Source organism: Dendropsophus ebraccatus, chromosome 2 (genome assembly GCF_027789765.1).
Source record: "Dendropsophus ebraccatus isolate aDenEbr1 chromosome 2, aDenEbr1.pat, whole genome shotgun sequence".
Classification (NCBI taxonomy): Eukaryota; Metazoa; Chordata; class Amphibia; order Anura; family Hylidae; genus Dendropsophus; species Dendropsophus ebraccatus.
In genome coordinates, this window is record NC_091455.1 from 31,163,789 (window position 1) to 31,188,157 (window position 24,369).

The 24,369-nt window shown below is 44.2% G+C and overlaps 1 protein-coding gene across 4 annotated transcripts in view; it reads right to left on the minus strand.

Annotated features, from left to right (window-relative positions):
• Positions 1-5,880: 5,880 nt before the first annotated feature.
• Positions 5,881-24,369, minus strand: part of FZD6 (frizzled class receptor 6) — a 37,152-nt gene continuing 18,663 nt past the window's right edge. For all 4 annotated transcript variants that reach the window (XM_069957269.1, XM_069957270.1, XM_069957271.1 and 1 more), the window contains 5 exons: positions 16,167-16,363; positions 13,552-14,554; positions 12,607-12,755; positions 7,053-7,484; positions 5,881-6,548 (listed from right to left, as the gene is read on the minus strand). In XM_069957269.1, the coding sequence (XP_069813370.1) occupies positions 6,398-6,548; positions 7,053-7,484; positions 12,607-12,755; positions 13,552-14,554; positions 16,167-16,363 (1,932 nt within the window). In that variant the 3' untranslated portion in view covers positions 5,881-6,397. The remainder of the gene's footprint in view (positions 6,549-7,052; positions 7,485-12,606; positions 12,756-13,551; positions 14,555-16,166; positions 16,364-24,369) is intronic.

Here is a 24,369-nt window from a genome sequence, read left to right on the forward strand (position 1 = left end):
GGGGGCCATCTATAACAGAGGGGGGCATCTATAAGGGGGGAGAAGAGAGAGGGGGGCCATCTATAAAGGAGGGGGGAGAAGAGAGAGGGGGCCATCTATAAAGTAGGGGGGAGAAGAGAGAGGGGGGCCATCTATAAAGGAGGGGGGAGAAGAGAGAGGGGGCCATCTATAAAGTAGGGCGGAGAAGAGAGAGGGGGCCATCTATAAAGGAGGGGGCAGAAGAGAGAGGGGGCCATCTATAAAGGAGGGGGGAGAAGAGAGAGGGGGCCATCTATAAAGGAGGGGGGAGAAGAGAGAGGGGGCCATCTATAAAGGAGGGGGGAGAAGAGAGAGGGGGGCATCTATAACAGAGGGGGGCATCTATAAGGGAGGGGGAGAAGAGAGAGGGGGCCATCTATAAAGGAGGGGGGAGAAGAGAGAGGGGGCCATCTATAAAGGAGGGGGGAGAAGAGAGAGGGGGCCATCTATAAAGGAGGGGGGGGAAAGAGAGAGGGGGCATCTATAACAGAGGGGGCCATCTATAAGAGAGGGGGGATAAGAGAGGGGGCCATCTATAAGGGGGCTACATAGAGGGATGCATATACAATAAGGGGGTCACATAAAGTCAGCCTACCCACTAAATGAGGGTGTAAAGGGGACAGTACAGATGTGCAGTTAGTATAGAGATGAGGATGGTGTCAGAGTGAGGAGCCTAATATGTCTGTCTGCGGTGACATTAGTCAGTATGCGGTGGGATTAGTCAGTATGCGGTGGTATTAGTCAGTGTGTGGTGGTATTAGTATGTGGAGGTGTCAGTCAGTATGCTGTGATATTAGTTAGTATGTGGTGGTATTAGTTAGTATGCGGTGACATTAGTCAGTATGCGGTGCTATTAGTCAGTATGCAGTGGTATTAGTCAGTATGCGGTGGTATTAGTTAGTATGTGGTTGTATTAGTCAGTATGCGGTTGCATTAGTCAGTATGCGGTGGTATTAATCAGTATGTGGTGGTATTAGTCAGTGTGTGGTGGTATTAGTCAGTATGTGGTGGTGGTGTTAAACTGAGCACAGTGACCGGGCCAGAAGCAGTCTGTCTCTGTACACTGTGTAGTGGTGATGACCTGTAAGTGCAGCTCAGCTACATAGTACAGAGACAGAAGCTTCTGACCCCATTTACTGTGTTATTATCTGTAATTCCAGTCATGGCCGTGATGATACAACATGTAGCCGCGCTGCGCTCACAACATCGTCTCATAACTTATCACCGCACGGCGAGTGGGCCTGTGTGCTCGGAAATGCCAGGGCTGATTTTTAGTCCCAGTCCGGCCCTGCTCTGTCTCCTAATCGTCCTCATGGCCCTGCTTGTTTGGCCCAGAGCTGCACCCCTAGAGATAACATTAAGCCAGCTTATTTAAAGGGGACTCATCCTTGACTGTAAATATATGGCTCCTACCCTGTCCTGGCTCACATTCCTTCTGCTATTGTTCCTTTTTGACTCCTGACTGACCCTGTTCCTGACCTCAGCCTTGTTCTTGCTTATTGTCTCTGCCACTCCTCTTTGATTTTTTTAGGATCTGTTGTTCTACTCATGGCTCTGACCCTTCACTCCATTGCTGACTATTTGGCCTGTCACATACTGACTACCCGCCTTGTGACAACACAGATATCCTTCTATTCAAGGGACCTTATTTTTGAAGCAATATCTATCTACCTACCTACCTACCTATCTATCTATCTATCTATCTATCTATCTATCTATCTATCTATCTATCTATCTATCTATCTCCCATCTATCTCATGTATATCCACTGTATTCATTTGTTTATTGTATTATATAACGCATATAACTTGTTATTATTACGCACCAGTAAGTGCTGGGGTATAATATATTCTGTCTGTTTCCGTAGCCGTGCGGTAGATGAGCTATCTCATGCATTATTTCAGGGATTGAATAGATGGGTGGGTATCTGGAGACAGTAATGACAGGTCTTACATTCACGCTGTCTGTAATGTACAGTCATTCTTCAGAGCGGTTGTAACATAAAACTGAAGCATACAACCACATTCCTACCAGATAACATAAAATAAAGTCATACTCCCGGCCACCTACTAAAAACAATGTTGACCTATGATAGGGTCTGTCTGGGACGCATTCTTCTATGTTATTCTTTGTCTCAAATCTGTCAAATTCAGGCTCTGGCCATTGCTTTGAAAAGCCTTAAAGGGGGTTGTCTGGCCCCACAAATGTATGGCTTTGGACCAGCATAAGGCTGGGGCTACACACTGATTCCCGGTCACACAACCAAGCACCGCTGTGTCGCACAAACCCTTCACTTATACAAGTGAATGGGGTCATGTTCTGACCCTGAGGTGGCCATGGCCACTTGTATGAGTGAAGGGGTCGTGGGACCAGGCTGCGTGACAGGCAGTGTGACAGGACAGGTCCTGGTTGTGCGACTGGAAATCAACATGTAGCCTTAAAGGGGTACTCCATCGGGGGGGGAGGGACCGGGACTGAGGAGGAGGTGGCCAAGGGAAAAGACGTCCACTCACCTCCCCGATTCCAGCGGCAGATGCGGGACCCGGTTCCAGCGGCAGGTCCCGCATCGCGGCGCCCAGCCGCTTCCGGGTGTCTGACACGGGCCCGAGACGTGACGTCACTCAGTAAAGGAGGCGGGATCTGAGCGGACTTGAAACGGATCTCGCCTCCTTCACTGAGTGGCTGAGCGTCACGTCTCGGGCCCGCGTCAGACACCCGGAAGCGGCCGGGAACAGGGCACCGGAGCGCCGCGATGCTGGACCCGCCGCTGGAACGGGGGAGGTGAGTGGACGTCTTTTCCCTCGGCCACCTCCTCCCCGGTCCCAGCAAAAAAGTGCCCCCCCTGCTGGAGTACCCCTTTAAAATGAAAACAAAAAATGTAAATCTTATATACTCACTTTCCCCCAATCCCCTGCTGCTTCCATTCCTTCTGCTGCCCGTCCCCACTGCCTCCTGCTTTTTTTAGTCTCAGTCAGTCATAGGCTAAGCGTCCTATTACACGGAGCGATTTTTAACGATTAACGATCGCAAACAAGATTTTTTATTGTTAGCCTGAAATCGTTCTCCATATTACACAGAACGATAATTGTTAGAAATAATTGGTACTACGATCGGTTACTATGATCGTTTATTCCTTCTGGTCCCAGCAAAACAATGAACAATGTGCAATTACACTGATTAGTGAACGATTAGTGAACAAATGCAGAACTTGAGCGAACGAATGTGGAATTACAGCAAACGATTACCGATAATTTTAGGTTCACATCTAAATCAACGACATACGAACGATTTTACGATCGTTGCCTGCAATTACATAGAACGATTATCGTTTAAATTCGAACAATATAAAGATTTTTCGCATGATAATCGTCCCGTGTAATAGGGCCCTAAGTGTGCTTACTGTCTGCAAGGCAGAGCTGCTCCATGAAGATTGGGCACTGTTAGGTCAGATGCGGCAGGAGATCAGAGCAGGTGAGAATTATTTTTATTTTTTTTTATCAACCCAGGAGACTGTAAAAATCTAAGACTCACCCTTTCATGTTAGAAACTGCATTAAAACCATGTGAAAAAAGTGACAAGTTATTGGATATAATTGTAATGTAATAACCTATATGGCAGAGCCTATGTTATACTAATATCTAAACAGGCACTATATGGAGATAATAATGGTCTGTGTAGTCAGGATTTTGGTCCGTGACAAACGTGACGTTCTTACAAATCTTGCTATAGACTTTTTGTATGTTCAGCCACTGCTGGCCTAGGTAGAATGGTGAGTAATAACCACATCCTCAGTATGCCATGTGGAATTGTTAACGCAAAAAAAACCTTGAATTATAAAATATACTGTGGTCTTTAGACTTAAAGGGGTACTCCAGCTAAAATCTTTTTTTTATTTTTTAAATCAACTGGTTTCAGAAAGTTATATAGATTTGTAATTTACTTCTATTTAAAAAATCTAAAGCCTTCCAGTCCAGTACTTATCAGCTGCTGTATGTCTTGCAGGAAGTGGTGTATTCTTTCCAGTCTGACACAGTGCTCTCCGCTGCCACCCTCTGTCCGTGTCAGGAACTGTCCAGAGCAGGAGTGGTTTTCTATGGGGATTTGCTGCTGCTCTGGATATTTCCAGTTATGAACTGAGCTGGAAGCAGAGAGCACTGTGTCAGGCTAGAAAGAGCACACCACTTCCTGCTGGACATACAGCAGCTAATAAGTACTGGAAGACTTCAGTTTTTTTTCTTAACAGATGTAAATGAACAATCTTTGGCACTTTCTGACACCAGATGATTTAAAAGAAATGTTTTTTTTTCTTCAGATTCTTCTCAATAAACTTTTCAGATCTTTAGTTTATAATTCTTCCCCGTCTCCAGGCCATCTTACACCATGCGTGAAGCTATTTCTGAGAACCCCCTCCCCTGCACTTGTGTCACTGTTTACCTTCTTAGCGGCCATTATGATGTCACTCTATAGCTATGCTCCCACATTCATCGCAGAACAATGGAGAAACAGGTTTGTGCGCTCTGTGAAAGCAGCAAGATGAAAGAAGTCGAGTGGTGGCCTCACAATGTCGCCGCCGTATCACGTAACTATGTGTACAGGAAAACAATGCTCCGCATCGCCCATTCAGACTCGATCAGCTCCTCCAACAATAAATCACCTGACAATGAACGCCCCATGTTTTATGGCTCCACATACCAGCTCGGGCAGCTCACTTACATTTTTTTGTGATGGGGTATTACCGCCATATGATGACTATCCTCAACCTAAACAAACAGCGAGACCGCGTCCATTCATTTCAAGCTTTGTGTTTTCAAGTATAGTTTATGTGTTAGAATAGGCGGATGTAGCAGTGCTGAACGTGCCATTTGCAGACTGACATAGGTTTTGTCTTTTATTTTTAGGGTTTGTGCCCCTTTAAATATAATAATTTTCGGATGAGTGGCTCAGGAATGGCAGACCTGTACAATGCCAGATTGCCATCTTGTGCCTCCCTTTTAACTGATGTGTGTGAGCAAAGCCGCTGCCGCCGCACCCACCGGTATAAGGTTATCATACATTACAGGAACAAAAGCCGCGTTATCTGCATCGCTCCCAGTGTAAATACATTTTTCCTATTGTTTGGCTCGTGCTATTTCTATGAAGTTCGGCTTCTATTTTTATCTGGTATTTGGGAAAGTAAATGCTGGATCCGGTTCACTACTGCAGGACACACAGCGTAGTGTTCACTGGATCTATTCATATACAAACCATTTCTTCTAGAATCAAATTAAAGGAGAAGTCTGGTGGGGAAGTAAAAAAATCTAAGGGCAAGTTATAGTCCGCTGTCTGCACAGCGCCGTCCCGCTCCTGGAACCCAGTCGGCTGTCTTCTCAGCTCCCCTTCGGCTACGTCACAACCCCGCTCAGCCAGTCAGTGACTAGGGTGGGACACAGCTGCAGTCACTGAGTGGCTGAGTGGGCTAAATCCCACCCATCTGTGCAATGGAACCCGGGTCGTGACGTATCCGGAACCGGGAAGAAAATGGCAGCCGTCAGGGTCCGGGAGCTGTGTTGCAGTGCAGCGCGGGCACTGGGAGCAGTAAGCATAGTGTGTTTTTTTATTTCCCCCCACCCCCTGCTTATATTGATTTTTTTGATAAATACATTTTTTATAGGCCTAGGGATTGAATAAAAATAGTAATCATGCTATACTCATCTGGTCCCTATGAAGTCTAAAAGGCAATAGCCACTCCATAGCCCCTCAGGGAAAGATCTTCTGACTTCCTTATACTGTATGAGAGTCTGTGGCAGGGTTTGACATGTGTTATCCAATGTGCAGCATTAAAGAGTTCCAAGGATATAAGGACAGAAGCGCTGCATAAAAGAGTTATGAAAAATTATGAATTTTAATTTTCTTTTAAATAATTTCCAGTGTAAAAACTACCAAAATGACCAGCAGGATGTAACATAACCAGTGGATAACCAGTAGACGCGGCAGTAAGCCTATTCTAGTTATTTCTCAGTCCCAGTGTTAAGACTAATACAGAAGCATCTCTGAGCAAGCCAGCAACCTAGCTACAGTATATACAATCATTGCCTTATAGGTGATGACGCATTCACCAGACACGTATATATATATATAATAATCTACATTATAAAATGTAACAATATGAAGGCAACAAAACATGGGGCATCCTGGAGCCAGCCGTATTCTAAGGAGAGTCAGTATGTAGAGTCGTGGCTGTGTCCTCACAATGTCCATCTCCCTTGTTGTCAGACATCGCGTATACTGTAAATGCTTTACAATGTATAAGTGCAAAACGTCCGTGAAACGTCAATGTTGGCCGTCAGCTCGACGTTACTGCAATGAAAAATCCAACCATAGTCCTTCAAAGTCAGATTTGTCACACGGTTTCCGTGCCATTTTCAAGTTCCTTTTCTTCGTTGGTGAACAATGGTGCGTGCGGATTGGTCGGACTCACGCTCGGTGGAGAAGGTGGAGATCCACTGTCAGGATACAGGGCTGGGTCACTCAAGTGGTTTTCAATGAGTAAACTAGAATAGGGCAGAAAATACAAGTGAAAATTCATATTAGGAACCCAACACTGGACAAGTGACTTAAAGGGTTTGGCCAAAATTTTAATTTATTTGTCCCCTATCCACAGGATAAGTGAGTGGTAAGAGATTGGGGTGGGGTGGGGGGGTTGAACTCCTTTGGATCTACTGGGGACCTGGATTCTTTGTTATGAATCAAGCTGCAAGTCGGCGCTTTGCCCGCAGATCCATTTATTGTCTATGGAGCCGCCGTAAAGAGTCGCATGCTGTACTAGTCTCTCCCTGGTGGCCCCATTGGGAGTGAATAGCTGTGTGGCATGCACTGACCTGCAGCTTGACTCATAACAAAGAAGCCGGGTCGCCAATAGAGAGATCCCTGGGAGGCATGGAGGTTGTGGATAGGGGATGAGTATTTTTAAATTGGAAAACTCCTTTAACAAATTAAATGGGTATTTCATATGCATAAAACACACTAGACTTCCATGGTTAGATCTGGATTCTTACCTGCCCTCAATCTTTTTTGGTATATTCCCAGTCACGCCATTCCCTTTGGCCACACTGGGGTAATTGTTCTGCTCCATATGTTGTATGGGAACCTCAGAGTTCTCTAGTAGTGTCTGAGTTGTAACCTCTCCTGTGGGATCTGTTCTTGTTTTCATGATACTACTTGCTGACTCCTGGTCTTCATGTGGTGACTGGGCCCTTGTACTCTGAAGGTCCACCGCCGTCTCTTTGTCCAGGAAATCATGGCTGGTGATAGTCATTGCGGACACTCCATGGTTTGCTTTAGTAGTGGTGCTTGTTCCCATGGACTTGGAGAGAACCTTCAGCTTGTGAGAACTGGATCTATGATGCTTCTTGTGCTTTGGTTTAGAGTTGTGTTTGATGAAGTATTCACAGGACTCCTGTAGGACTCTTCGGCTCTCGGCTACAGGGCTAGAACATAAGAAGAATCACATTGAACCCCACAGTATACATAGGAGGCAATAAATGTTCGAATGGAAGAAAAATGCAATAAATTAAAAATCAACACATACTAAAAGAAAAATATCATTGAAAGGTTTTATCTAGAGAGGAATGCAACTTGAGCAGGTTCAAGTAGGATCACTCAGCACTTGAATACTGGTGGCTGACGAAGTTGGATGCAGTCCAGGACTCCCTAGGGCTGCATCCAACCTTTGTTAGCCACCTGTATTCAAATGCCAAGCGATCCAAATAGAGCATGCTCCAGTCGCACTCCTCTAGTGTTATCCCAACTAACCAAAAAGGGTCCAACTAACTGCTGTGACCACCACTGATCATCCTGCAAGTACTGTGCATGCTTAAAGGGAATCTGTCACTAGGTTTATGCTTCCTTAAATGAGGGTAGCATAAACTAGAGACAGAGATGCTGAACAGATCGGTGTATCACTTACATCATTTTGTTCAGCCGTTCTCCTAATATGCAGGAGAATAGGATTCTTGACACACCCCTCCCCCTGCCCTCCAGCTGCTGATTGACAGGTGCCTATACACAGTTTTCTGTTCTCATGAATATCCAGGACTATTGGGCTCACGCACATAATGGATAGATCTACCTATTGTCCATGTTATTCAGAAGTATATCTCTAAATCAGCTGCACAGAACAGTGTAAGTGATAAATCATTCTTTTTCGCTTCTCTGTCACTAATTTATTCTACCCTTAGATAAGACAGCAGAAACAGCGTCTCATTACCACCATTCCATTCACTGGGACTGAACTTAGCAATGTTTTAAGGTCTCCCAGTAAACGACAAGATGGTCAAGCAGGAGCAATGCCCCTCCATTGTCCCATTGGGAAGAGAATAAAGTTTGGGGATGTATGGAAGATCTCAATCACATAGAAATAATTGACTTTACCCGGAAAGAACAACAAAAGTTTGCACCTAGATTTTAGTCGGTAGAAGCTCCAAGGAGGAGGTGCTAGCAACAGAAAATGTTATAGCTACAGAATCGGGAAAAAAAGTGATCAACCATGTGGTCCATTTGGTTAAAAAGCAAATAATGTGGAAATTTAAAAAAGAAGATAAAGTTGGAGGTACAGTTCAAAATTAGGAGATGCAAGAGCACCCCCTGTGGCTGGAGGAGAAAAGGTTAAAAGTCTGAAATGGATTCTTTACAGTGAAGGCTGTATAATAGTCTACACTTAATTATAATACCACACTATTTCTTCAAAGAGCATAATGTAAAAAGGTAAAAAAAAAAATAAAAAAATTTCCAAAACACCAGGTTAACAACTGACCCAGTTCTTTCTGGGGATCTAGAAGGAACGTTCGGCCTATTAAAGTGGTTATCCAGCGCTACAAAAACATGGCCACTTTCTTCCAGAGACAGCACCGCTCTTGTCTCCAGTTAACGTGCGGTTTGCAATTTACCTCTATTCACGTCAATGGAACTAAATTGCAAAATCTGCACCCAAACGGGAGACAAGAGCAGTGCTGTCTCTGGAAGAAAGTGGCCATGTTTTCGTAGCGCTGGATAACCCCTTTAAGTTAACATTTTAAGGCAGTGTTTCCCAGTCTGTGATCTTCTAGCTATTGCAAAACCACAACTACCATCATGATAGGAGTTGTAGTTCTGCAACAGTAGAAGAGCTACAGGTAGGGGGGCAGTGCTTTAAGGGAACATTGCCTTTGTCTAAATCTACCGGGGTTAATACGCCCTAGCTTTGGTTGAAGTTGTATTACTTTATGTAATATTATAATGCTATAACTCCACTATGATTTATGACTGTGTTATGACTTTAGTACCCTATCTGTTTTCCATTACAGGTAGAACATCCTACAAGGGAACCAATAAGAGAAATTTAAGCAGCTTTGTCGAAATCTGATCCATGATATGTTTGCCCTATGGCCAGAACTTGATTCTTATGGGTCATTAGTTTTAAGGATTAGGTTTGAGGATGTAAAACTAAGAGAAATCAATGTCTTAGCTTTCAAGCAGCTGAACTGTAAGGGCATGTTCACACTATGGAAAAATTTACTGTCTTGTGGGTGGATTTACTATTTTGGCTATTTATACATTCAGCGAGTTTTAGATACATGCCTGGTTTCTGGTGCTTATTAGTGTGAAAAAATTCACACAGATGAACTAATAGACTTGGTGTTGACTATATTGTAATCCATCTTTGGTATCTAAAAGACTGATAAGAGTAGCTGTCATAAAAAAAAAAAAAAAAACACTTTTCGACACGTTAAATGTTTTGGTCGGTCAGGATCTGAGTGTTCAGACCGTGGCCGATCAGGAGAACGAGACCTGTGTTACGTGACCCAGACAGCTGCATAATGAAAGCCTATGGGGTTGTCCAAGTCGGACGGACACAGAGCAAAGTGAGGAACGCATGGCAACGTGGACTTCTCCCGACCCGTACTTTTGATTGGTCAAGGTATGAACACGCAGACCCCAACCGATCAAGACTTGACATTACAAACGTTTTATCTGCTCTTTAAAATTTTAAAGGATTGTAGCATCTGAAACCAAAAACGAGCACATGTCATGTAAGAATCCTGCCACAACCTCCAGGTATACAGATTAGGTTTCAGCCGAACATGGAGAAATGTCAGAAAAAAACAAAATATGTGCTGATTAGACAGACTGGGTGCACACTACTACATGAGGTTGGTAATTCCTGCTCTAGGCAGACATGTCCCCTGCTGACATTGCCTAGAATATAAGGCCGAGAACACATACCACAGAGGAAAGGAAATGCTAGATGGCCTGTATACCAAACCTCATTCCAGACGGGAACAAACCGCAGAGGTGCAAGTCTGCAGACCGAAGCCGGAGGTCTGGGGGATAGCTGGCCAAGAAGGTGCCGAAGGAACAAGAAAGCCTTGTGCCGTGTAGACCACACCATCTGGCATTATGTAATTTCCTGACCCAAGCTCAGTAAAAAAAAAAAAGTGACTCTTAGAGACGGGATATGGCATAGAGGACTAATTGAACATGGTAGGAAGTAGGGATATTCTAGTTAAGGTGGCCATACCCAATGAATAAACGGAGCTGAGGCTGTGGATTACATCGGTCAACTAGATAGTCTGTATGTGAGTCTCCAATTAGTAGATGTTAAAGGAAGGAAGGGAGGATTGGGCGTGTTAGATTATAGTATGCCTGACTCCTTTATCTTACAAGGGATGAGCTACTGCTGGAGGTGGCCGACAGCAACTTATCCCTGCTCTTTCCATTTATTGTTGGTTGACACTAGAGATGAGAGAACCTGGAGCATGCTCGAGTCCATCCGAACCCGATCGTTTGGCATTCGATTAGCGGCGGCTGCTGAACTTAGATAAAGCCCTAAGGCTATCTGGAAAACATGGATATAGTCATTGGCTGTATCCATGTTTTCCAGACCACCTTAGAGCTTTATCCAAGGTCAGCAGCCCCAGCTAATCAAATACCGAACGTTCGGGTTCGGATCAACTCGAACCCGGTTCGCTCATCTCTAGTCGACACCTATGTTAAAGGTTATCCCTTATGCATTAGCTGATACGTACTGGTACTCCAATGGTCATAACAGATGGCAATTGTACCATAAGTGAGTGGAGTGGCAGCCAGTGTGGACCACAATCACTCTATTCACTGTTTATGGGACATCCAAGCCGGCCATGTTTAGCAAACTCAGTTGTGTATGAGCACTATAACTCAATTTCCCAAATGACCTCCATTCTTCTAATTGGTGGGGGTACCAGCAGTCACACTCGCACTGACAAATTAGTTCATGTCTTATCCTATTTTTTAATAACTCGCTTAAAATTAATGAACTTTTTAAAAATGCTTAGGATCAGGTGCCAATTTTTTTGTAACCAGTTTCAATTTTGTTATTGTAAAAAATATTTTAATTTAATTTCACTACATTTTTATGGGGGCAGCCATCCTGACTGAGCTGTTTTTAAAGGAAACCTGTCACACAGTGTGCTGGGGCAGAACCCACCAGACCCCCCGTGGAGCCCTGGAAGTCCCGCTCCTGGACCCGGTCCGAGGATGGAGATATCGCCGTCGGAAGCTGAGCGTGCGCGCTGTATGCTAAGTGGGGTCTGCCCCGGCACACTGAGTGACAGGTTCCCTTTATTGGTATATAGATACAGCAAACCCCATGGACCCAAGCACAATGGTCTAAAAGCACAGCCTATTCACTAGAATAGGAACATTTTCTAGGCATGCTCTGCCTTTTCCGTCCTTCTCTAGTACCCAAAGAAGAGTCATTGTTTTAGAGCAACTGGTGTACAGTCACTATATAGCGCTACATTTCCTGCAGAATAGATACACGTCTGCCCACAGCTAACAAGATGTGGATCCGTGGCGATAATATCCAAGTTCCACAGACTGGGTCCTGTCCAGGTAGGACAACCCTTCAAAGGCAACAATACTGTTGACCATTGTATTCCGATCATCGTGATCTTATCTCAATTTGAAATTCCGCTGTAGATGTTTATCGAGGAGGATATTCTTGGCAGAAGGCTGAGAAATATTTCTAATATCTGCGTGTAAATATGTATTCTCCTTTGAAGTGGTTGAGGTGACATCAGCCTACAGCCATGGAAAACATTGCAAGAACCCAGCTGCATAACATCATTCAACCCACCCAGTTCTTCTGAAGAAAGATAGTCTAGGGAAACATATACCGATTCTATTAGGATTAAATTGCAGAAAATAATAAAAACACCGGTATTCAAATGCTGAATGTTCGAAGAACGTTGCTTAACCCGAACAGTTCGGCATGTCCACTCAACACTAGCTGCAACCAGAAAGCTCTGGCTGGGGCTTTTCTCTTTGAGAACAAAAGGGATTGGACAGTAATTTCACGCCCGACCCCAACCACTGATATCCACCAACATCATCCAGTGAACTGTTGGGAGAGCCTTTTCACCTTATACCAACAGCCAAACGTGTTTTCCTGGCAGCCCTCAGACATCATCCACCGGGAGATATTTCCTTGACGCATTTTTTTTACCCTTATGATCATAGACTCTCTTCATCGCATGCAAACATGCTCCACAATGCACAAAAGAGCAAACTAACTATAAAAGAAAACCATCTTACTCTTGTTTTTTGTTTCGGTGAAAGAAGTTGGCCCACTCAGAGCAGGTTTTTTTGCTTCCGACCCAGAAAATGGCTGAGATCCCCACGATTAAAGTCATGACATATTTGGTTAGAAACAAACCAAGGTCTGGTCTGGACAAATTCTTTAGCTATAGTGGAAGAGAAACATATCGTTACTTTTATAAATCACACAGAATGGGTCTATAAAAAATCTTAGGGGCTGGTCACACTACGAAATCGAAGAAATTCCGCTCGGAACCCCTGCCTGCGGACATGTCTATCCTTTGAGCGGAAAGGGGCAGAGAGTGGAGGCACACAAGGCCTCCCATTGAAATAGATAGCAGGCGGGATTCGGCGCGGAGTCTGTGGGCAGGGGTTCCGAGCGGAATTTGAGTTTGAATGGGCCCTTAGTCTCAGGGGTTAATTGTCTGGTTCTTACAGGTCTCATATTGTCTGACTAAACAAGTGTAACAATGACTAGCCACCCAAGCCCTCTTTTCTGAATATTCTCTAGGTCGGGGATGGGGAACCTGCGGCCCTCTGGCTGTTGCAAAACTACAATACCCATCATGCCTGGACAGCCAAAACTTAAGCTTTGGCTGTCCAGGCATGATGGAAATTGTAGTTTTGCAACAGCCGAAGGGCTGCAGGTTCCCCATCACTGACCTAGAGAATATGGCCCTTGTGCCTGCCCGGCACTGAAAGGGCGTGATCTAGAAAACATGTCTACATGGGCAGTGCTGCATACATATATCATCACTTACTACATTCACTGGGCCGAACACTTTGCCTAGCACATGTGTATGTGACCTGAAGGTGAGAACTAATGCTGTATGCATTGCCGCTCACTACAGTACATTTGCTAGGCACTCTGCACTCAGAGGGTGTTTTTCACTGGGTGTGAGAAGAAAAAAAAAAATTGCAGAAATAATAAAATAAAATGACCTGATAGGGGCATGGAATATGGTACTCCTGGCAATGGTCTGCAACCCAAGTCACTTCCCAAGAAGACCTAGACAAGAGTTCGTAGACATAACAGCACAGTAATATTCCTAGAGGAACAAGGTAAGTGCCACTGAAAACGCCAATTCGGATCATGAATTTTTTCAGCTTCTCTTGGTTCCTCTCATCATGTTGTATCACTTGCCGTACGTTGTTTAACGATATGATCCCAGCAAGGAGAAGAGAAAGTCCAATGAAGACGCTAAAACAAAGAGGTAAGAGAACAAAGTATGTGGACACGTTCTGGTCGTAGAGTCCAACAAAGCAGACACCACTGATATTGTCTCCTTCCACCTTGTTCATGGCCAGTAGTATGATGGTGAGGATCCCAGGAATACCCCAAGCCACTGTGTGAAACCACATGGCCTTCTGCTCTATGGCCTCACTGCTCCATTTCTGCCCAGCTGCCAAATACCAGGTTATGGTGAGCATGACCCACCATATAGTCCCGGCCATAGTGCAGAAATACAGAAGCATAAAGATAACTGTACAAGCTTTGTTCTGGGACCCAAGGACTACGGTGTCTGCGTCTGCAAAGTCTTCATGTGCCTCGTTGCAGGAGACAGAGTTTCCGATAGCAAAGCCAATAAAGTATATGAACGATACGATGCTGTAACAGACGGAGTAGAAAATGATCGGCCTCTCTGGGTATCGGAACCTTTTCACGTCGATTAGAAACGTGAGGAATGTGAAGAGTGTGGCACAAAGGCAAATGATCGAGATTATGCCAATGAAATTTTTGGCAAATTCTAAATTTTCTTTACTAAAGTACATGTTAGGGCAAGGAGGTGCGCAGTGATTGACCCCCAAAAACTTGTAGCCGGTTACTTGGAAGGTTTTCAAATGACGTGGGCACCAAAACCCATAGTCTTTTTGGATGTCCCCAGCTGGCACATTGGTGCTATGTTCCTTCTCTGGAACCTTCGGTGCTGTACAGTCCACCAGCCTGAAGAAGAAAACAAAAATGGAAGAAATCTCAATAAAATACAAAAGATGAAGACTATGAATAAATAAATGGGGTGTTTTAACACCTATTACTCTGCCCTTCACCTCGCCAAACAAGCCTGCTTAACCTCTCTCACTTCATCACTGTCCAACAATACAAAACCTTTTTGATACCCTTAACTCTCTTCTTAAAGGACAACTCCCGTGGGACCCCCAAAAAAAAAAAAAACACAGACACACACAGACACCATACTCACCATCTCTCCGGTGACGATCGCCGCTCGATTCGCCCGCCGTCCGCCTCTCCGTCGCCGCCTTCCGCCATCCAGCGATGTCTCCAACTTCCGGGTCCAGGGGATGGAAAAGGCTGCCAGTGCGCTTGCGCACCGGCAGCCTTTTCATTGGCTGGAGCGCATCACATGGCTTCCAGCAAGCTCAGCCAATCAGGGCTGAGCAAGCTGGAAGCCATGTGATGCGCTCCAGCCAATGAAAAGGCTGCTGGTGCGCATGTGCACCAGCAGCCTTTTCATCCCCATTCACTTTGCATGAAGACGCCGAGGAGGAAGAAGACCCGGACCGCCCCTCGGCTCTGACGTCGTCGTCACCAGATGCCGCCCCGGAGAAGAGGACCGTGACGATCGTAATAGGTAATGTATAAATTCCTTAACTTCCGGGGTGGGGGGTCGGGGGTCCGAAAGTGGGGGAAGGGGGCCAGGCCGGGTATTTAACCACATTACAAAGTTATATAACTTTGTAATGTGTGTTAAATGAGCAAAAAAAAATTTTTGTGGGAGTTGTCCTTTAAGCCCAAAGTTCAGATACCCATCACGGACCTCTGTGCTGAAGACCTGGCCTTCTACTTCAAATTTAAAATTGACACTATCCGCTCTGACATCACCTCCCAGTCCCAAAGTCCCATAGATCCTATTCTCTCATCACTCTCAGGTTTTGATCCAGTGACGGAGGAAGAAGTTTCTAAGCTTCTCTCCTCCTCTTTTCCTACTACCTAGTTACCCTATTCCCTCACACCTCCTCCAGTCTCTCTCTCCTGCCGTCACTACTCAACTCAGTAAAATGTTCAACCTCTCACTCTTTTCTGGTATCTTTCCCTCCTCCTTCAAACATTCTATTATAACCCCACTACTGAAAAAAAAACAAAAAACAACATCTCTTGACCCATCCTGTGCATCTATCGACCTGTCTCTTATTTGCCTTTCATCTCCAAACTCCTGAAACGTCTGGTCTATTCTCGCCTAACCCGCTGTATCTCTGATAAAGTACATCTTGATCCCCTACAGTCTGGCTTCTGATCCCTTCACTCCATGGACCAAGGTGTCAAAATTATCTCCTGAAGGACGTTCTACATTTTGCTAATGATCTTAGACTAACATCTTCCATAATCAGAACCCCTCACTCCCTCCACCAAGACTTCCCTTGTGCTGCACCAGTTCTCTGGAATACTTTATTCAGACTCATTCCCAACACTCCATTTCAATAGAAATTGCATAAAACTCATAATAAATGTGGTACTAGATATTTTATTCCATAAATTATGCCAGAATATTGGGCCATTTGTAGTAAGTCTGCCCTATTGTTTTTAGGTCACCACTTACTTGTTGCACTCCAGCTCCGAAGGCCAGGCAATGTCAAAGGTTTCCATTAAGTTCTTGCAGTCGGAGTATACGGTCTGGCACATGGCTCTGCAGGGCAGCACAATGTGCTTGGGTTCTGTACATTCCGGAACGAAAGCCATGCACAGAAATTTGCTGACTTCTGGAGAACACTGGAGATTCATGAGCGGGAAAAAGGGCTGTGGAGACACAATTGTACAGGTACTGTCAGAGATGACGGCCACGATGGTCCTACCATTAGTAGTAAGTACTGCCTTATGGATACCACAGCATAGCTGACCTCAAATTAGGTTTTTAATTGAAACTAAGGTATAGGAGACTCATCTGCACGGTTGGGAACTTGTATCCCCAAGGGTATTCCTGATGGATCCAACAATATAATATTCCACAGGAAAATGAGGAAAATACAAAACTACTAAAAAAAATAAATAAATTCCATATTGTATCCATATTGGTTCCATATTATATTCCTTTTTGTTCCATTTTTTCCTATTTCATGAGGTTTATTCCATTAAGTTAAAGAGGCTGCCCCACGAAAATAAATAGGTGTAAACTGATGTATTATGTGAAATGAAACATATTTCAATTGTACAAGCTGAAAATGTCCTGTTTAGGAGATATATACTTTTAGATTTCCCTAATCATTCTATTTTTTCAATACTTTGGCCATGGTTACAACCGGCCTTTGTCCATCCACTAAGGTAGGTCACACATGCTCAGTTCAACTGCAATCTCCTGATCTGTCCCATTAGTACTGGCATTTGGTCTCCACTGCACATGTGGGCAAAAGGGACTGGCAGGAAAGGGTCATAATTAAGAGAGTAAACCAGGAATTGATCCGATCCATGGGGGAGAAGAATAGTACAGGGATGCATATCCCTTCGGAACATGCCATTTATTGAGGAAAATAAACTTACCCTTAAGCATTTATCACCTAAAAGCTAAGAATGTGTGTTTATTAATACATTTTTTTTTACAATTTATCCATCCACTACATTAGTCTATATCAGTCTCCATTTTCTGGATTCGTCGGAAGCCTTTCCAATTGAAAGGAAGCAAAATGTGAACAGCGCCTAACTAAGATTTTCAGACCACCGCCGTACATCTCCTGAAGCAAAACGGCCTCAATAAGGGAGGAACGTGAAGAAATCCATTAATATTAATTATAAGTTACATGTCGGAGTTTTCCTTGGAATTCTTTCCCTCGCATAACAGGCTGGAGTGAATGACACGAGCCGAACACCTGGCGCCCAACACGTTCTCGGGGCATAGCAACATTTTTTATTTTTTCCTGTGTTCTTTGATGGAATAAACTGAAACATGACAGTAGGGAGAATTTATTAGTTTCCACAAAACGTGAATAATGACGACCGGGTCACATGGACGTAAGGAACATCATGGGGGAGATTTATGAAACTGACTATACTGCCTAAAGCAGCCAATCGCAGCTCAGCTTTAATTTCTTACAGTGACTTAGAAAAATTAAAGCAGTGCTGTGATTGGTTGCCACCGGCAACAAGAACAGGTATTCTTTTAGACAGTTTCATAATTCTTGCCCCATTGCTTATATCTATTTGTAGAATGAAGAGTAAAGAACACATAGGACCTCCAAGGCATAAAACCAGCAACAACGCAGAACAACAAGGTCCAATAGGCAACAACTTCCTGATCCAGTCTCAAATCATGAAGTTTTGAAAACCCTTAAATACCAAAAAAAAAACTGCCATATTTGAATGCAGTCTTAGGGTGCGTTCACACCTACAGGATCTGCAGCAGATTTGATGGTGCAGATTTGATGCGGTGTTCAGTTATTTAAATGAAATCTGCTGCAGATCTGCTGCGGATCCGCAGCAGAAAATCAGCTGCAGATCCTGTGGGTGTGAACGCACCATTAAAGGGTTTTTTAGGTCAATAATTACGGATTGACAGAGTGCTGATAATGAGCTGTTCAGGCCGGACGTGGTTACTGCAGCTCACCACCACTATACAGTGAATGGGGTTATAAGCAGCTGGTTCCTTCACTTTGTAATGGCCGGGCCTGGTTACTACACACTACCACCACACAGTGAAAGGAGCCAGCTGCTGAACAGCTGACAGCCAGGTGTTGGCACTCCATTGATTAGTGATCAATGATCTATAAGGCCACCAATCTGATTCGGACAGAATACCCCTTTATGGTAGTCATACACATCTATGTTTGTTTGGCTTAACTTATCCTTGATGTGTTATAAATAGGGGGGGGGGGGGGGTGGGGGGGGGGGGGGCGGGGGGTTACGGCTGCCTCTACTTGGTCGCACACTCCACCCTTCCCACCCAGGTGGTTATTATTTTTGCCAGTATTAGTTGGATCCTGCATGCCAGAGCATAGACGTACTGTTAGCCATGGAGAGGCCATAGTACAGTGTAGGGTCCATCCCAGGCATGAGGCCACCTTATCGTGGTGGGATGGTACACACTATTTGCAAATGGTAATCAAGTGCCTCATTTTTATGGAGGTTTTTATTAGCAGTAGGGGGGGGGGGGGGGCGCTTTTAGTGATTTTTCATATCTGTATTGTTGTCTGTATGTTGCCATTGCGGTGAGCTGTTGCCTTTTTTGTGTGTAGAAGTGCTCCTGCCTAGTGTGATTGGTGTTGTAGGAGAGCTGACCAAATCTGTCTTTGTCTGTTGTTTACATATCCATTCTAGGTGCTTATGATGGTGGACAGGGGGTCAGCATGGGGTCTCTGACTGGTATACGGCTACACAGCAAGCTGAAATGCCCTGTGTGTCCCTTCTATCACAGCCAGAAGGAACTTTTTCTGTAATCTTTGGGATCGGGCCACACAGTCTAGCCCTTAAGGCCCTATTCCACGGAACGATTATCGTCCGTATTCAGCCGATATCGGCCGCTACGGAGTGCAACGATCAGTCGACATCATTCATGTCGGCTGATCGTTACAGTCGCTTGTTTTTCAACATGTTGAAAAACAAGCGACTGATACCGTCGCTCCGTTGAATAGGAGCATTGGCAGCAGACGCTGCTGTATCCTATGGGCTGCCCGGACAATCAGCGATGCCTTGGGCAGCCCCCCCGCCGCTGAGAGCGCTCGTTTGCTCCTCTAAACGACCCGTGAAATAGGGCCATTACTCCCCACCTACACCAGTGAGACATTATACACACACACCAGTAAATATATATGAATACATACACATACTGTATATCACGTATACGTGATGGAATCTGGTGAGACGTGCTACTCCTTGCCTCCTGTGATTTTAATCGAGTTAAATTCTCATAGAATAAAAAGGTGACTGGATTTTACAGAAAACTCTTTATTTCTGCTGGTAATTGATCCCATAGCTCAGAACACACAAGTCTTTCATAGCTATGAGACCTGCGCGGTCCCAGAGACTCCACAGCAGGGAACGGATTCATCACTTTATGAAATGTATATAAAAGATAACTGTAAATGGAGGGAAAAATAAAGGACTACATTAAATATAGTGTTTTCTCTACTGCAATAAGGGGCTTGCTGTATGGGCTCTATAGAGGGAGATTTAGCAAACATGGTGTAAAGTGGCTGGCTCAGTTGCCCCTAGCAACCAGATTCCACCTTTCAAAGAGTCTGTGAGGAATGAAAAGTGGAATCTGATTGGTTGCTCTCTATTATGTGTGTGCTCAGTAGTCATATATATTCATGAGCAACAGCAAACTTTACCCACCAGCTGCTGATTGGCAGTTATCAATCCATGTTGTGTATAGAAAGTCAGCTGTCAATCAGCAACTGGAGGGTGGGGGAAGGGATGTGGAACAAAAAAAAAAACAAAAAAAAAACATGAAACACTGTGCACATTAGAAGGCTGAAAACCTATTATACAATGATTAAAGGGATATTCGGGCGAAAATCTTTTTCTTTCAAATCTATTGGTGTCAGAAAGTTATATAGATTTGTAGTTTTCTTCTATTTAAAAATCTCCAGTCTTTCAGTACTTATCAGCTGCTGTATGTCCTGCAGGAAGTGGTGTTTTCTTTTCATTCTGACACAGTGCTCTCTACTGACATCTCAGGAACAGGAGCAAATCCCCATAGAAAACCCTTTTCTGCTCTGGACAGATCCTGACATGGACAGAGGTGGCAGCAGAGAGCACTGTGTCAGACTGGACAGAAGACATAATTTCCCGCAGGACATGCAGCAGCTGATAAGACTGGAGATTTTTTAAATAGAAGTAAATTACAAATCTATATAAAACTTTCTGAAATCAGTTGATTGGAAAGAAAAAATATTTTTACCGGAGTACCCCTTTAAGCTTTTTGGTGAAAATATCAGTTTTTAACTCTGAAAATTATTTTCTATGTGAAAATAGGAGAAATCTATTTCGTTTAGATGAAGAGGGGCGATGCATGAGCTGGGAGAACGTACGAGCTTCCAGGGTAAGATGTCTGAACACGGAGCCTGGCGTTCTGCGCTCATTCTGGACATGTTTGTCATACAGGGAGTGTAAGTGAATGGGATTAACATTATGGAGGGCAAACAGGACTCACGGTTACATGCAGGCACACGTATAATTTTCCATTATGATCATAACAATAGCTGACTGCCTGCTTACTATTATTACAGAGAACGTCGTTTAGACGGAATATAGGGACATGGGAGGACAGGGAGAGCGGGAATCCCACAGATTACCAGAAATATACACACATAGGGGGAGATTTATCAAACATGGTGTAAAGTAAAACTGGCTCAGTTGCCCCCAGCAACCAATCAGATTCCACCTTTCATTCCTCACAGACTCTTTGGAAAATGAAAGGTGGAATCTGATTGGTTGCTAGGGGCAACTGAGCCAGTTTCACTTTACACCATGTTTGATAAATTTCTCCCATAAAATTATAACCGTATTTATCACAACTATTGCTTTCTAAAAGGACCTTCAAAACTCTAAAGTCCTGCTTTCTAGTATCCCCTCCACTGATTTTTCACATACTGGAAGATTTGGTGGAGGTTAGAGGGCAAAAAAAAAAAAAAAAAAAGGGAAAAAAAAAGGATATTTTGAAAAGAGGAGAGAGGCATTGGTCACTTTTTATCGGTTGGATAGGTATGACCTAAGTGTTGGAGGTCCCAGAGGTGAGTATTGTATTACAAAGGCCGACTATTGGCCAAACAGACGCCTCCTGTAGTAAGGCCAGTGATCAGCAGACCTTTGCTTGTACATCATTCACTTGTTCATTGGCTAACCTGTCAAAAACACTATCTGCCATTGGCCTCGCATCTCCCCATGTATGCAGAGAAGGGCGGCTGATGGCCGATAATAGCCAAGGGCCAGTTTGTTGGACCCGTTAACACTACAAAGTGGCAGAAACTTGCAGGTATATAAGCGCTTGGCTGGTTTGTGACAAGCGCTTGGCTGGTTTGTGACTTTCAATGGTGGATTCAGTAATATGAAAGTATAAAGGGAAAAAAAAAATCCCACTACAGGATCTTAGCCTGAAATGACGGCCACAAATAATAATAGTGAACATTATTTGCCTGTCCCCATAGTGCGAACATAGCCTGAATCCTCGGATGGGATTATTTGTCTTAGATTAATAGTACGTGACAAAGGCATTAGCCTAACATTAAGGAGTTCCCTAACCTCTCCCTGTGAATGCTCTGCTGCTCTCCACAATCTACTCTAATCTCTATACTTACAGACATGTATGTAGTAAGGACAACATCTCCATACACCTTTAGGCCAAGTTCACACAATGTGAGACACTGTCCGTTCTGTGACCCCGCTGGGTCACAGAACGGCCGGTGTCAGAAAAGATTACTGCCGCTGTATTCTGATGTGGGCGCATTAGTGCGTGCCCGCATCCGAATTCTCCGCTGCACACAATGGAGCGTGTGGCCCGAAGCTGCACACTCCACTGTGCGCACTGAAATGTCAGTCGCTGTGTTGGTTTTCCTTCTTCTAATTTTTCTTTTTATAACTATATTGGATAGTGCAGTTCACTACACAATGGCATCCTTCTATCCAACTTTTTTATGGTATTTTTTTTATACATTTTAAGGGCAGAGACGAGATGTGGCCAGGCCAATAAAGCCAAAGTATGGCTCTGGCTGCCGGTTGGCGCAGTGGCTGGATACAGAGTAGAAACCCTAGATAGATACAGCATACAACAGGGGTGTATCTTAGAAATGGACAAGAAATGAAAAATAGGGTAACACAAACGTGTAAGACTCCTTTTACACGGCAAGGAGAGCTGCTAGAAAGGCTCCACTGGCCGATAATCGGCCCATGTAAAAGTGTCAGCAATCAGATGAGGATCGGGAAAAATGTCCAATCCTTGGCTGATCGCATCTTTTGTGTGGCTTCAAAATGTATCGATATCGGTCGCACATCTCTGTGTAAGCAGGGGATATGCGGCTGATAGCAATACATTTGAATGGCCGCACAATACGATACAATGATTGTTCGTGTGGCCCGGCAGCACAATTATTCGTGCCTCTTGCAGATTGGCGCTCACTTGCATCTTTGCACGGCCCCTTATCGGGCCATGTAATAGGACCCTAAAGCAAACATTTAGACAAGATCTTCGAGATCTATGTATGTCTATGGACGCCACTCTGAACAGTTCACGGATTATCTTTTCACGTAGCTAAAGATTTAGAAGTGAACTTCAAAAGATCAAACTATGATAACCATAAAAACAACAAGAGGCAGAGCACCAAAGACCCTGTACAGAAGACAATCTATAAAGGTCATCACAGATCAGTCAAGAGTCAATTGACCAAGGGTTATGTCTACAGGCGGCAGTAATCTCAATGATCACATGACTTTCCTTTAGATCCCTATAATAAGCGGCACGTAGACCGTAGAATCCTGACCGCCTGAAGTCTCCAGATTCCCCACGAAGAGCAGTATCAGTATCTATAATCACGAGGTGCGGCTAGGTCACTTTATACCTGTTTAGCCAGAATTATCCGCTAATAAAGTAAGAAAAAGCAAAAAAAATAATACATCTCAAAAGGGTCACCTTAGAGCCAAAAAGTTTACAAGTTATAACAGCGCCTCCGAAACAGATATCAAATCATTCCTGACGTCTTAGCCTGGATCAGATGATACGGCCGGGGGGCAAGAACACATCACCGAAGAGCAAAAGATTTTCTTGGGAAGGTAACTTAATATAACGAGATTGATTTCAAAAACGTAGATCTGAGCAGTGTAAGTCATCCCACAACCAGACCTGCAGCAAGAGCGGTCATGATAAAAAGATAGAATCACTATTCACTTACTGGCAGAACCTGTCAGACATGTACATGCCGCTGCCTACATGGCCCTATAAAACATAGGACTTTCCATTTAGTCATTTTTTTTTTTAGCAAAAACAAGGGGAGACTTGTCATCCGCTAAAAAAACTTCCTATTGAAGACAATAGGGCCAATTTCACATAAATCCAACCAAGTATTATCAGCAGAAAATAACCCCATAAATCAAGTTCTTAGGTTAAACATATTTTTTTAGAAGTTTAAATGAAATCTTGCAGTTTTCATTCTGGCCACTAGGCCTAAAGCTAAGCTGATACTTCCTGTTGAGTACAGATCACTTTTCAGAAGTGTCATCACAGACAGAAGTACAGTGAAAGTTGACACCTGTCTATAGATAGGACAATAGATGATGTTCACAACTCATCCTCCCCCTCCCTATGGAATGACCTCTGGACAGGTCATAGAGCATAACCAGAAACCTTTTCGCTTTATACCAATGGGACAGCTCCTATTCATTGTTGCCTATGTCCACGGTGCTTCTAGGCTGCTCTTACACATGACATTTTTTTGGGAAAAGAGCCACTGCAGTTTTTGAGCCAAAGCCAGAAGTGGATCCAGCAGGAAGTGAAAGGTGTAATCATGGGCCCAGCTATAGAAGCTAGTGGAACTCAGGCCTTGCTGTCCTAGGGGGCCACTTAGCCACATAAGGCCTCCTGCACATGGCCATAGTGGTTTTTATTGGCTGCAAAACTACTGATCCTTTTGTATGGCAGACAATCCACGGGCCATCCGCAGTGACAACAGAACAGCACCAGCTCAGACCACAAATTGGGACCGTTGTCAGGACTTTTTGCAGTCCGGATTCCAGGCAAATGCACAGACCATGGAAGCCAAGATCCCATGCCTTGGGCTATAAAATAGGACAGGCCCTATGCTATCCGCAATTGTGGATACTAT